The 14057-nt window shown below is 40.8% G+C and overlaps 1 protein-coding gene across 1 annotated transcript in view; it reads right to left on the bottom strand.

Annotated features, from left to right (window-relative positions):
- Positions 1-4748: 4748 nt before the first annotated feature.
- cacna1ba (calcium channel, voltage-dependent, N type, alpha 1B subunit, a) overlaps positions 4749-14057 on the bottom strand; it is a 90759-nt gene continuing 81450 nt past the window's right edge. The window contains exons 47-48 of the mRNA XM_047341406.1: positions 12221-12429; positions 4749-10377 (exon numbers count right to left, since the gene is read on the bottom strand). Of these exons, the coding sequence (XP_047197362.1) occupies positions 9823-10377; positions 12221-12429 (764 nt within the window). The 3' untranslated portion in view covers positions 4749-9822. The remainder of the gene's footprint in view (positions 10378-12220; positions 12430-14057) is intronic.

Genomic DNA, 14057 nt, shown 5'->3' with positions numbered 1-14057 from the left:
TTAATTATATATTTATATTTAACTCGTACAAATGCTCCTGGTTGACCGTAATCGCCTGTGAGCATTCAACATAAGTTGTTTTCAAATTGTATGTGGTTCATTTCTGTCTAATTACATAATACTTCCGGGTGCGGGGCGTCAGCCAAATGGATGTAATGGGGGTCCGGAAAGTTTTACACCACGAGTGGCAGGTACAGTGCAAGGCTCTGTAAAAACTGCATGGAGTTTTTAAATGTCCACCTACCCACCAGGAACTGTTCTGCTATGTCAGCTGGCCAGTCCGACCATGGTATAGAGGCTGGGGAGGTAGGAGGAGGAAACAAAGAAAGAAAAGGACACCCCAACCTTGTGGTTATCTACTCCCCCTTTCTATTTGGACTATGAATTCAACAACTTTACTCCTTGCCCGTTTAAGCACTTTATACAAGTCTCATTCTCCTTTTTACAAAACACACAATCAGCTTCAGAGATGGAGCTGCTCCCTCCACTCAAGCCTCAGCTATCAAAGGTGAGTGACATTAATTAATGGCCATCAGCTCATCATGGGACGTCAGCGAGCTGGCCGGACGATGTGAACTGAGAGGAGAACACAGAGTCCACACATCAGCTTTCTGCCCGGTGCACTGTTCAAATACAAGATACAACAGAGCTGAAACCCCTGCTCTGTCTGCATGCCTCACATCAAAAGATGGAATTCCCTCAGGAGAGATCCCTTTATTCATTCTTTAAATGCACAAGTGTCAGCTGTTCCTGGCAGTTTCTACCTTCAAAAAAAATCAACACTGTGAAGCAAGGAATTCAGGCCAGTGCTCAGCATCATGTTAAACTTACAAATGCCAATAGATTGTTACTGTGAGGGAAGGGATATGGAGGATTTGTTTCCTGGGAGGTGACGCTGGACCAACTGGTGGTGAGGTGCACTGCTGCAGTTTTTCTAACTGAAGGCAATGGTGCTTCATCAGTAAATAACCTAATCCCCATTGCTTAACTAGTCAAGTTACATACTATTATTAAACCACTCTGGGGCCAGGTCCAAACTATCTCTGAGCCTAACCCTGAATTCTGAATTCTGAATTTTTTAAAAAGCAATCATTAGTGGAGCCCTGATACTGCAACTCACCATGGCAATGGGTATATAAAGAACAGTCAATGTTTATCTTTAATAAAAAGTTGTTAAGCATAATGGCGAGACATGGTGAAGAGAAAATTATACATTTTTACTGTAACTAACCATGAAACTCCCCCAGTTGATTACTCACAGTGAAAAAGATTTTTCTTTAATATTGCACATTTTTGGGAATAATTAATATGGAAATGAGGCACTATCTAATGAAATATGTGCTAAAATGTATACGTTTGCAGAACAGAAAGATGAACACTGCATGAAGCCATGTTCAAAAATCTTGTTTCGTGTTTTTGACATATTAGAGCCAAAGGTTTGGGAATTTTCAATATCTGGTTTCATTACGCCAGTGCTCCATAAATCAGGCCGTGAATGATATATGAGTAGACCCGTCTATAAAAAAATCTTTGGCTCTAATATATCAACATGAAAGAAGAAGTTTGAACCAGTCTATATTCAATGGTCAGCTTTCTGCAAATTTATTTCTGAAACATCCAAATATGTATTTCTGTATTTTCTTTCACCACCAACATGTAATGGAGGCAAAATGGCCCAAAAATGTATATCTGTCTGTAGAAGGGAAAATTAATATCTGTCTGTAGCATATGAACAGAGATGTGTGCTTTGGAAGTCATTGAGGGAACGAGGTGGTGACAGGGGGCACAGGGAACTACCACACGTGCACATGTAGGAAGCAGCAGAAGCACAAAGTCACTGAGCGGTTGGCTCACTCACTGGACTTATCAAACGAGCAGATGTTTCAGTACAACAGCGGCTCTAAGCGGAGCGGCCAGGTACTGCAGTTCCACATCATGCATCTGCAAGTTCACCTTCTTAATAAAAACACATCAGCAGCTCTGTGAGGATCGATACATTGGTGGAGCTATAACACACAATGGAAATTATTCGGATTGCAATTATTAAAATATCAATTAGCAAATCAACGAATTACTTCTGTGATAATGAACTTGTTCCCTTCAGTCTATTTGATTATGTTTAAATACTTTGATCTGTCTGTATCTTACCTGAAAACTGAAAACTCCATGTTTCTCCATGATCAGGCATCGCATCCACAGCAAATCCGAGCAGCATGTCAACATAAAGCAACAAAAAGTGCACTTGGTGTTTTGAAAACATATTTTTACCGATAGAACAACAACAACACAACTACGGCCAACACTAAAATGACTTCGTTATTTATCCACTGGTAAACTCCGGTGATTATAAATTATCGACAGCTCCGCAGTTTCCATCCATCTGCGAGGTGATCTAATGACCGTTACCTTTATTCACCAGCGTCAAGCGAGCAGGACTTCACAGGGTAACTTCCGGCCAGGCTTCAAAACAAAAGCCTTTTACTCTTATACTCAATGTGCTTTCGACACATGGAAGGAAGACAATTAGAAATAATACTATATACACATGTTTACATTTGTAAATATAACTGTAAAAAATATTTCCCAGTATAATCTCTATGCTTTAATTTTTTAAAGAAGTCTGTTCTCACCTGCTCTCTGGCCCCGCCCACAGGATGAAGGAGAAGATGTTTGTAAACTTTTTTCTTCCAAGAATATTTTTCAATTTTTTTTTAGAATGTTAAGCCTACAACAATAAAGAAGCAAATGTGCTCACATCAACAACTTTCTATAAAGATAAACCGCATGACAGCACCAAAAAAGTGAAGCCAAAACATCCTGATTTCCCCCTGGTGGCTGGTTGCAACCATACACTCTATGGTTGCAACATAAGTCCCAACCCCATTCTCCTCCGTGTAGGACATGGACCAAGTTAAAAGAGTCAGTGTTGAGAACTCCACTACACCTAGCTGTAATTTATAGAGGGATTCTCTTTGGCATCAAAAACAGTATTCAGGTCAGGGTCCTCATATATACTCATTGTATTTCTCCTTATGATTATGTAAAGGAACATCTGCATATGTTAATGCAAAAATTGCTGAGACCCCCGTCAGAATTCACTGGTATTTATTTAGGAGACTATTCAGAGTAAAATTAGAGCTGAAATTATGCATTAAAGTAGGTATGTGGCCAGCATTCCATTTTTAGCTGTGCTGTGTGATGAGGACTGAGTAAGGCACCCCTTCATGCTGGTGTTGTATCTTCAGGTCTTTGATCACAGCATCGCAGACCTTCTTGATATTGAGGAGCAGTTGGGCCCTTCATCATCAGGTCCACCAGGGGTTTGATAGGGCTGGAAAAGCTTTTACAATCTGCTGGTCCACTTGCTGTGTCAGGGTAATATGACCGATTTAAACTTAATGACAAAAGTCACAAACAGTCATTAAGATCACTCCATGTTCATGATGTCATGTGAGTCACAGCCCTTAAAATAAAGTGTTACTAACATCCAATGGATGGATGGATGTACCTTAATGGCCCTACGTACTGATGAGACATTAAAGTGATGAAGAGGGAGAGAAGGAAAGAGAAGCTCCGTGTGTCATGTGTCCCCTTCAATCTAGACCGATAGCAGCATAACCAAGAGCAGGTCCAAGACAAACCTGAGCCAGCTCTAACTATAGGCTTTATCAAAAAGGAAGGTTTTAAGCCTACTCAGGACACAACATGGCCGACTTTAAATGAAACCATCAGAGCATTGTCTTCCATGGACGACTTTGTGGGGAAGTTAGCTGGGTTCAGCAATGTTTGATGATAGAGGACAGGCTGATTCTACAACACAACAATCAGTCTCTACTTTGTTCTGAAGTTTGATGTCAGACAAGAGCTGTATTTGCATAAACATGATTTGATTGGCTAGTGCCTACAGTGCCACTTGAAAAGTAGATTAAAGAGATGAAACGCATGATGTCTCCCCATCTAAAGAGAATGAGCAGAGTTTCTGTTTCTGACTCCAAAGTGGTTGTGTGAGTGTCCCACATCTCAGGTCTGTGACGTCCTGAGTCAACTCCAAGTCCTTAACTTCATGTTTTGTTTCCTACATTATGCAGCCTTCAATAGAGTTACTATTTGTAGGATATATTTACATATTTTTGACTCTCAAATAGTGTGTCTAATGTATGATTACTTGGTATAATTATTTCTTTAAAAAATAGTCTGGTGACAAATCTAGAGAGATGTGGTCTTTGACCAGATGCAAACCAGGGAGATGCTGTTCATGTTCAGCTCAGGACTCGGTTGGCCCCCATATTTCTCCTCCTCCTTTCCTTTTGTTTTAAACAAAACAACATAATGATCAACTTTACAAACAGATACGGTGATATCAGCTTGTATAGTTATTAAAAGTGATATCGAACTAGTTTTTCTAATTTATAATACATCTCTGCTTTTATCCTATTAAACATGTGCTCCTGTTAACACTTCAGATGCAAAATAAGGCTATTTAATGTATTTATGATGTAAATTCTTCACGTTGGTTTAGTGTGCTATACTTTTATTTTATATAATTATATACTTTCTTTAAATGAATCTCTTGCTTTTGTTGTCTTCTGTGCAGAGACCTGAAGCTGCTGCTCACAGACACTTCTCATCCAGTCCGACAGAGCTTGAGAGGATTTATCAGGAAGACTTGAGATAAAGTGCACAGAATATTTTCACTGTATCATAATGGATTATGGGTAGTAGATTGATTCAGCTAATAAGAGACCGCATCATTTCAACTCTTTTTTATTTCAAGGAACTTTGCTTCATACAAAATGTTAGAAACAACTGTAGAATTCAAAGTCTGGCAAAGAAACATAAAATCAGGCAAACAAACATTTCACTGAATCCCAAGACCCAAATAAAGGAATGTCCCAGCTCTGCTGCACAGGGGGGGGAAACTCTCAACATTGGTCAATACTGTAGTTAATAGAAATGTGTCTTTTTAGCGAACCCCACAGTTTATACAAAATATTAAAAATCAACAACAAAATAACACATGGTATCTAAAAGTACTAAGTTTTCTACATGCACATACATTGTTAGAACATGCAAACTTCTGTATTTTATCAAAAAACAGCCACATCTATAGTAGTGGCCAATAGTATGCAGAAATAAAGAGATTGGAACGCTCCCCATGTTTGGTGGCCAATTGGTCCAGACTTGGACACAGACACTGTGGGGTCCAAACATAAGAGATCACTTTCCCAGAATGCACGGTTTCTTTTGAAGCTACACAGAGGCCATAGATTTAGAAGGTTCAGGTGCTTTGAGGATTGTTCTGCCATGGTCGGACAAAACCTTTCGAGTAATGAATGGGATCTCTCTTCATCAGAATGTGTTCCTGTCATTGATGAAAAGAACGACTTTGACACTACTCAAGGTTGATTCATCAGAACCCTTTTATTACGACCTAACAAGAAACACCACCTCCCATTTTCAGCCATGGAATTTCCATTTGACATTGTCAAGGTGGGTAAATGTTATGCATGCAAATATAAGTATAAAGTTGCTGTAATCCTAAATGTTCTGTTTCTTGTTTACACTTTGTGCCCTTATGTATTTTACCTTCTTTTTTTCTCTGCATTTTTTTCCCAAGGCATTTTCTAGAAAACATTTGGTCACACTCATGCTGAAGCCTGAATCTGAAGAGACCAACATGAAGAAGCTACAGAATGGATGGAGAAGTGGGTTTGTCTTGTTGCATATCTGTTGTGTTGTGTCTGGCCCTTGTACTGTACCCCCAACCCCCATCCTCTACCTGCTGCTGCAGATTATCCCAGTTTCACCACAGACAATCTGATGGTGACATCAGTCATGTGCACAAAGTAAAGTTGCATATAACAAATATGGTTTGTGTGTGAATTCAGCCCACGTCTATGTGAGCAGAGTGGTTCCAGGTGTGGACACAGTCCTTACAGATGGTGAGAAGGTGTTTTTTCTAGAATTCTGACAGCTGCAGAACTTCTCCCTTCAAATTGGAAGCAGAGGTGAGTGAGGCAGCCAGTCTTACTGGTGGCAGCTCTGTGGATTTCAGGAATTGTTTTTTTTCATTTATCTTTAGGCGACAGTCTAACAGAGCCAAATGAGATTTAGTTTTTTATTAGAGTCTCAGTATTAAACGCAGTGTTTATATCTGATCACACATGACAAACCTGCTTCTATTGTACTTTTAGTTCTAAAGGTTGTCCTACATTTCCTAGAATTCATTTTGACAAGCCCCAGAAAAAGGCAGTAAGTCTTTGCTTTTCATATGCTTTTCAATATGTTTACGGACATATTAGCTGTGTCCCAATTCCTTACAGCATACTGATAGTTCACAGTGTGTTTGGCATCATCAGTACACACTGTAGTTTGTCCACCAGGAAGGATCCACTACTCCTTATAACTACATCTAACAAGTCTGTATAAAACTCTTTTACATCTGCCAACAACTGGTTTCAGAAGGATACTGTTAGATGACAAACAAGGAAGATCAACAGACCAAACTGCCAATTTGGAATGATACTGGCAGTTGAATTTAACAGAAATAAATGTATTTGGTATTTATTCAAGCGTTTTTATGCCCCACACCTCACAGTTGTTGGTTTTTACTTTACCTTTTTCATATGCAGAGAGATAGTACAATAATTTTCCCTTTCTGTAACATTGCAAGATGAGGCATTTTTCAACATTTTTGTTGATTTCTCAAAGAAGATTTGATATTTATGAGTATGTGCTATTTGGAGCAGATCCAAGGAAAAATCCCGATCTAATGAATTTTATTGTGGTTTCATAAGAGAATTGTTGGACTTAAGCGGAGGTATGCATCCTACTGAATGCCATTCCAGTTATATATATATATATATATATATATATAGAGAGAGAGAGAGAGAGAAGGGGAGAGAGAGAGAGAGAGAGAGAGAGAGATTTTCAGTGTGAACACTGTATGAACTGAAAACCAGCTCAGTTTGAATATGGTATGGATTTGGGACATAGCTAACAATGCAGGTGTGTTGTTGGTGTGGGTGGAGAAGTTAGTCACTCTAAACTGTTTCCTTCTGTGTGACCTTTGAACTCCAGCACAAACTGGCAGCTCTAGAAAAACAGAACCTTTTCATTCCCACTCCAAATCCTGATGTTTTATATGAAGGAATTAGCTTGCTGTAACTTTTCCTGCTGTCAATCTCCATGGTACAGTAGCTGCTGGAAATACATGGCATGACATTACAGGATCACTGTTGTTGTTTTTTGTTTTTGCCAGAAGTGAATGAGAGAGTGAAAAAAGAAGAAACCAAACCAAACATCAAACTGGATCAATAAATGCAAAATATATCAGATACCTACTGATGTTAATTTGAATCCACACACACACACACACGCGCACACACACACACACACACACACACACACACACACACACACACACACACACACACACACACACACACACACACACACACACACACACACACACACACACACACACACACACGAACAGGGCCCTTGTTGACTTAAATACCAATTTGCTACTGTGATCAGAAAGTGCACACACATTAACACCCCCCAGTCATTAGACTTTAGCTACCCACACACACACACACACACACACACACACACACACAGAACAGTCCAAATTCAGGAGCTTGTCAGGCTCCCTCTGTGACATCCTTTCCAATAAACATATAAAAAAGAGTTGGTCAGAGCAGGTGCTTGAACAGGTCTACAATCTAAACATGCACAACGTGTTACTGGCATTAATGTAACTGGATAAATATATTTATGCAGTTTTCAGAGCATTTCCACAATGTTATTCTGGCTGCCCCACCTACACGTAGTTTATCAAAAACAAGAAAAAGAATCAACGTTCAGAAGGTAATTATTCGATCCCTGTCTTTTCAGCGTACTGTAGGTTATCGTCTCTCTCTCTCTCTCTCTCTCTCTCTCTCTCTCTCTCTCTCTCTCTCTCTCTCTCTCTCTCTCTCTCTCTCTCTCTCTCTCTCTCTCTCTCCTCGCAGATAAGGCTTTCTGTACAACATGTTTTCCGGCAGAGCTACATCCAGAATGAACCAAACATCTACTCAAGTGTGGATGCATTAGAAAACAGTTGACATTGCATCTTTTTCTACAGTATATCTAAAAGGATAGGCACTTCGTCATAAAACATCGCAAGAAACATTAGACCTGAAACGATGGCAAACTGGAAGCAGTTCACATAAAACACACCTTTGATGTTTTTTTTCTTCATGTCATACAAAAACAAATGGCTCAAAGAAAAAAGAACATCTACAAGAAAAGTTTTTATAGAAAACAAATCTGTCAGTCGGTTACTTTTGCTTCTCTCTTCAAGTTTGCAAGAAACAGGGAACAGATAAACAATCGCCGCTGCCTGTGTGACAGCACTTCATCTGTTCCACTGACCAGAGGGAATGTCATAAAGGATTAAGCATAATCATAGAATGGTACGGTCCTACACTAAAGAGCATCACAGCCATTTGTACGGTGTCATAATGTCTTTGAGGTTATTTATTTCCAAACATTTCAATGAGGGACTGACGGCTTTTTGTCCCGTTTCTATGTTGGCAGTGCCATCACTTTGTGTTGAACCTGCCATAGTGACTCTCAAACGCACTTCAGCGACTGTTAGAATCAATAGCAAAGTTTAATTTGAAAAGGAGATGCTCTGTTATACAGTATGTTGTGCTGTTGGGTGTAATGTTGACGTGTCTGTTAACCAGTCTGAGTGCGGCCCTGTCTGAGTGAAGCACTGTTGCACCTCAAGTTCAACAACGCTGTTTGGTTCTATGTGTTAATCTGACTGCAGTGAGCAGTGTTCTCAGTTTATCACGTATTGTTTTCAAATGTCTTTGCAAAGGTCATTTCACCTGGTAATCAGATCAGATCGTGTACAACTTAAAATTGAAGCTGAAGTAGTTCTAACCCAATGGATGTTTTAGATTCTTTCCGCTTTTTGTTTTGGTTTGACAGCCTTTACTGTTCTGACTCTTATCATGGGAATAGCATTTAGCAGAAGAAGATATTTTTCTCATGATTGGATGAGACCATAGTGGAGCTAAAAGGAGCGTCACTGCTGGAATTTCATTCTCTGCTGATCAGAAACACGAGTCCAAATGAATGCTACGGTTGCACCGTGTCTGCTGGGTGTAGTTAGGTAACACGTTAGCCTTGTCAACTTGATTCAGTGATAGTACAATAGTGTTGTGTTTACAGTTTGTTGTGCTGCCTCCAAATGTCAGAAAAAAACTTGAATGCTGCTTTTGGTTATTGTAAAATTATTTTTGCCAAAAACTAATTGGAACATCCTTTAGAACAGAAATACATAGCATTGTGTTTTCTTAAATTGTTTCCCTGGTATACACACAGTACTTATGAATGACACATAGCAGGTCTGCTGGTCTATCTACTGTACACCATTAAAGCAAAGAGGTATTACCATTGTAACATACACGTACATTGTGTTTGTACTGTAATGCAGTTTGAGGGTCGATATGGTGGTGTCAACAAAACACCGAAGTCAAAGCAAATCAAGGATAGCTACTGAAAGATACATGTATCTGACTACTGCTCAGTTTGTTGATGCTATGTGCCCTTTGACAAAGATGATGATTTCTTGATCACATTCAAATATTACCCATTTCAAGTGTTCTCCTTTTATAGATGTTCTCCCACACCTTAGCTCACTCAGTTAGGATTCAAATACAGCATTAAACACACAGTGACAATGTAAACTAAAGCCTTTAAAGAAGATGATAAAACTCATCACAGTTCCTCAAAATGCATTAAAAAGGTTGGTTTAAAGCCATGCTAGCACCATTCATCCTCCTCTGCCTCCTGGTAATACCTGGGTGCCCTGACGCCAGAGCCTGGGCTGGTGTTGCCCCCAAAGCTGAAGTGGTACCCATTGGGCACCCCAAGGTTCTGCTGTGGAGCCGGAGGCAGGGCTCCCATCATGCGAGGCAGTGCGGTCCAAGATGAGCGTCCGGTACGGGGGCTGGGCGAGAATGACGCCACATCCTGGAAGACGTCCAGCTGGTCCCGGAGGCTGCCGTAAGGGCTGCCCAGGGCATCGCCGTGGCCCCGGCCCAGGAAGGGCTCGGAGCTGATACGAGTGACGGGGCAGGGGATGTGGAGGGAGCTGCTGTGCCGGATGGCGTTGTGCTCCGACAGGCCGCGGCTCAGCCGGCCGGGACTCACAGAGGCCTGGCTGGACACAAAGTGCACGGGGGAGGAATTGGCAGTCTTGTAGGCCACCCCTGGCCGTGGGGTAAGGGGGGTCTGGGGGAGCTGCCGACGTCCGCGGCTTGGCGTGCTAGAACTGGAACTCAATGCCACTGGGCTGCCTTTAACCCAACCACTGCCCTAGATGAAAATTGGACAAGCAATTTGAAACGAGAGAACGATGACCAAAATATGTAAGAGTGAAAAGGTAAAGGGAAGGAAACAGGGACAGGGCCGCCAGAGGGAGGAAAGGAGAAGAAAGGAAAGACACCAAAATACGATGTCACAAAAGATGACAGAACAAATGAGGGACAGAACAAAGACAGAGAAGACAAGCACGAATGGAAAGGTAATGGCGGACAGACAAAAAGGATGGAAATGATGAAGAGAGAAAGTGGGAAAAGAAGTGAAAGGCCATGAGAGGCTGCACTACAGGCAGACAGAGGAGACAGTATTAAGAGCATGCAGAGGAATCACAATAACACCTCGACAGTCAACACAGTATCTGCACCATGCTGCTCTAAGGTTGCACTGCTCTATGAGTCACCTTACTGTTTAATATGCAGATATGTAGCATGTAGCAGTGCAAAACACATCCGCCCACTGTGACTCACCTCAATTATTTAACATTCACGCAAAAGCCGCTAACTGTTAGCCGTTAGCTGGAAGAGACTTGAAGCCAGTCTTCCCTTTCTAATGGTTTTTTTTGCGTTAAAAGTCCTGCCACAAGTTATGCATAAAAGCTAATATATAAAGTGAAACCTTAACAAAATTATCAGCAATGTTCTGTGCTGCCATGCAAGATAAAATAAAGAGTGTTCATTCAGTGATAGAACTGTGGTGCTTCAAATTAGCATTCATTGCACAAACATGCACACAAAATTAAAGTTTGTGTTCAAACCATTTTTTATGATGTCAGCACCCTGTTGACGCCACACAATTTATTTAATGAGGTCCTGATTTGTGTGCTTAACATTGTTATGTTTCATCTCTTTTATTTATCCTGTCATTTGATTCTCCAACATTTCCAACATGATGATTCTAAAGTTGTTTTACGATTCTTGCGCCAACGCTCGAGGATGCATACTCCAGCCCCACGTCTCTATGAAGTTACAATATCATGTGAGAAAAATATAGTACAACGGAAGGTATATGTCTATATGTGATTATTTAAAACCAATATAAATGAAGTCACAAGCAACCAATTATTGTCTGAAAATGTTGAGATGTACTTTTCACGACATAATTATTATGGCTTTCCAGTTTACTTTTTTATATCACATAATTTGTATTTGCCTATGTATGTAACCTTTCCTCTTTATTTCTGTACCAGTTGGGGATATAGGGTTGGATAATGTTTTATCTAATTGGACTTTGGTTCTAAAGCATCTAAAAAAATCTGGATCCCATCAAATCCATCTTTCCTAAAGTCAGTTTCAAAAGCCACTCACACATGAGGAAATAGTTTGTTGACTATTTTCTGCTGAGGATGAATACACAATTGGTTTGCTCGTGATTATTTAGTGACTGTGTGTGTACTGTAGCTGATCATTCAATTCTATTCAGCCTAGACTAGATTTTATATTTATGCAAAATGAATGAAAATTGGTTACATAGGCCTTTTACATAAAATAAACTGATTTACTGTTTCCACATATTTGTATCAGCAGGATGATATACGTTTGTTTGGAGGTGTATGAATCTCAGCAGTAAAATGAAGAATTGAGCTAATTACTTTTAATCAACCATCAACACTGCCATGAAATATAATATTAATATCACTTTGATCACAATCCACACTCCTCTAAATACTATTCTAATTATTACGAGCAGCAGCACGAGAGGTTCAGTGTTTTGGAGTTCGGAGTTTTCCATCTTGTTTAGAATCACATTCAGGGGGACAGCAGAAATCACAGATCGTAAATGAAGTCAGATAAACTTCAAGCCTCATCTGGCCCTATTCTACAGGCCTGTGCCCTCCCACCTGCTTGTTGCTGGTTTCCTGCCCCTCACAGGGGGAGGCGGCACAGCTAGCGGTGGCAGATTTGCTGTGGCAGTGTTCCCGGCTGCAGAAGCGGTCGCAGGAGTAGTAGCGCTGCTTGTCCACAGAGGAGTGGTGGTGTTTCCTCTCGTGTGAGCGTCCGCGGTCATGGGCCCGCTCTCTGGAGGCAGCTGGGTCAGACGCCGGCTCTTCTGGTGCACCCAGGGAGAAGGGGAAATATTCCAAAGTGAAAGTGTATGTTTCCGTGTTGAAGATAATATTAAAGTTCTGACTTTTATATATTCTGACGTCGATGCTTTGGTTCACTGCTAAGGACAAATTTGAGTGACAGTGTTGTTAAGGGATATTTCTGTTTTGTAATAAATAGGAATCTGTAGTCATTATTCCCACCAGACAATTGTCACACTATATAAACGTGACAGCTCCCAGAAGTGAAGCCAAAACATCTTGATCGCCCCCTGGTGGCTGGCTGCAATCCTAAATCCCACCTCCTCCATGTTAGAGGATGGGACATGGACCAAACTACACATGTACACATCAGATACATTTTTCTAAACATGGTTTCTGTCATTTAGCTAGTTTTTGTCACACTGACCTATGTTCAAGTTGTGTTGTATTTAGTGACTGTAAGCTATAAACAGGGGAGACGTCATGATTGACAGCAGAGACTGACTTGGGATTGGTCAGGCAGGTGTGTGGGTGGGACCTTGAGTCCACTCCTTGATCACTACTGCACAGACTCTCCTCCAAATAGTATCACCAGTGCAAGATTGCAGCACTGGTATCCAATATGACATTTTTGCACAGTGGGAGGAAGTGGAGATGTGTCATCCATCATTAGTTACAGTGATTTATCACAATCACAAAAACAAAGGGTAAACAGCATGAACAACATCAGGACCCTGAACCTGGAGCCACTAAATGGAACTCTGCCATATTCGCTTTTAACATTTACACATGCACTTTTCCTGTTATCACAAGGTAAATCGTCTGCTTTGAAAAAGTGAAGAAAATAGCATTAACACTTACAAATGCAGAGTAGATGATTAATGGAAGTAGCATGTATCAAAGACTTCATGTTTTAATGTCTCTGAGCATGTGAACATGTAACTGTGTGCTCTGTAGGAGGACAACCCCAAATGAAGACAGAGCACAGCCGTGCTAGCAGCTCTGTGAAACCGTACAGACGCAGCGTTGCTCTGAGCGAAACAGTATCACTGTCACTGTGACAATGGTATCATGGTGATGTTTAGCAGATAAAATAATTACCATGTTTCCCATCAGTATAGTACAAAACAAGCTAGTATATGTAATTAGAGTACACTGCTGTTCCACATAGAGACAGCTCCATGTGCAGCTGTTTTATCTCTATTATTATTATTATTTTTTGGACGCCTCTGCAGAAGTATTCTGACAGACTGTGACAGTTTTCACACACAGCCTGCCCCTGCAGAGCGGCTGCCTAGTAATTAGTGGGGGGTTGGCTGTGCATGTCTGTCAGTCTCTTTTATCTAAGCAATAAACTGCTGCTGTCTCGCAGCCGACACAGAGAGAACACTGCTGATATCTGTCACAGCTGAGACCCTGTGTGTGTGTGTGGGGGAGGGGAGGGGGGGGGGGGGGTCTCAACTCTCACACATGGTGCTGTGTCTGTCAAGAAGCGTTTGTCAGTGAAGGCTTTTTCATGCTCAGTCATTTTTATTGATTATCTATTACATGTGATAAGATTTGGTTCACTCTTCTGACTTATTTGTGGATTCTTTTTTCTGCCTTCATTCATAGCTTATGCTATAAGATTTTGCTCATTTGCAAAGTTTAA

Source organism: Hippoglossus stenolepis, chromosome 9, assembly GCF_022539355.2.
Source record: "Hippoglossus stenolepis isolate QCI-W04-F060 chromosome 9, HSTE1.2, whole genome shotgun sequence".
Classification (NCBI taxonomy): Eukaryota; Metazoa; Chordata; class Actinopteri; order Pleuronectiformes; family Pleuronectidae; genus Hippoglossus; species Hippoglossus stenolepis.
The sequence above is the reverse complement of the archived record's forward strand: the minus strand, read 5'-3'. Positions and strand labels throughout refer to the sequence as shown.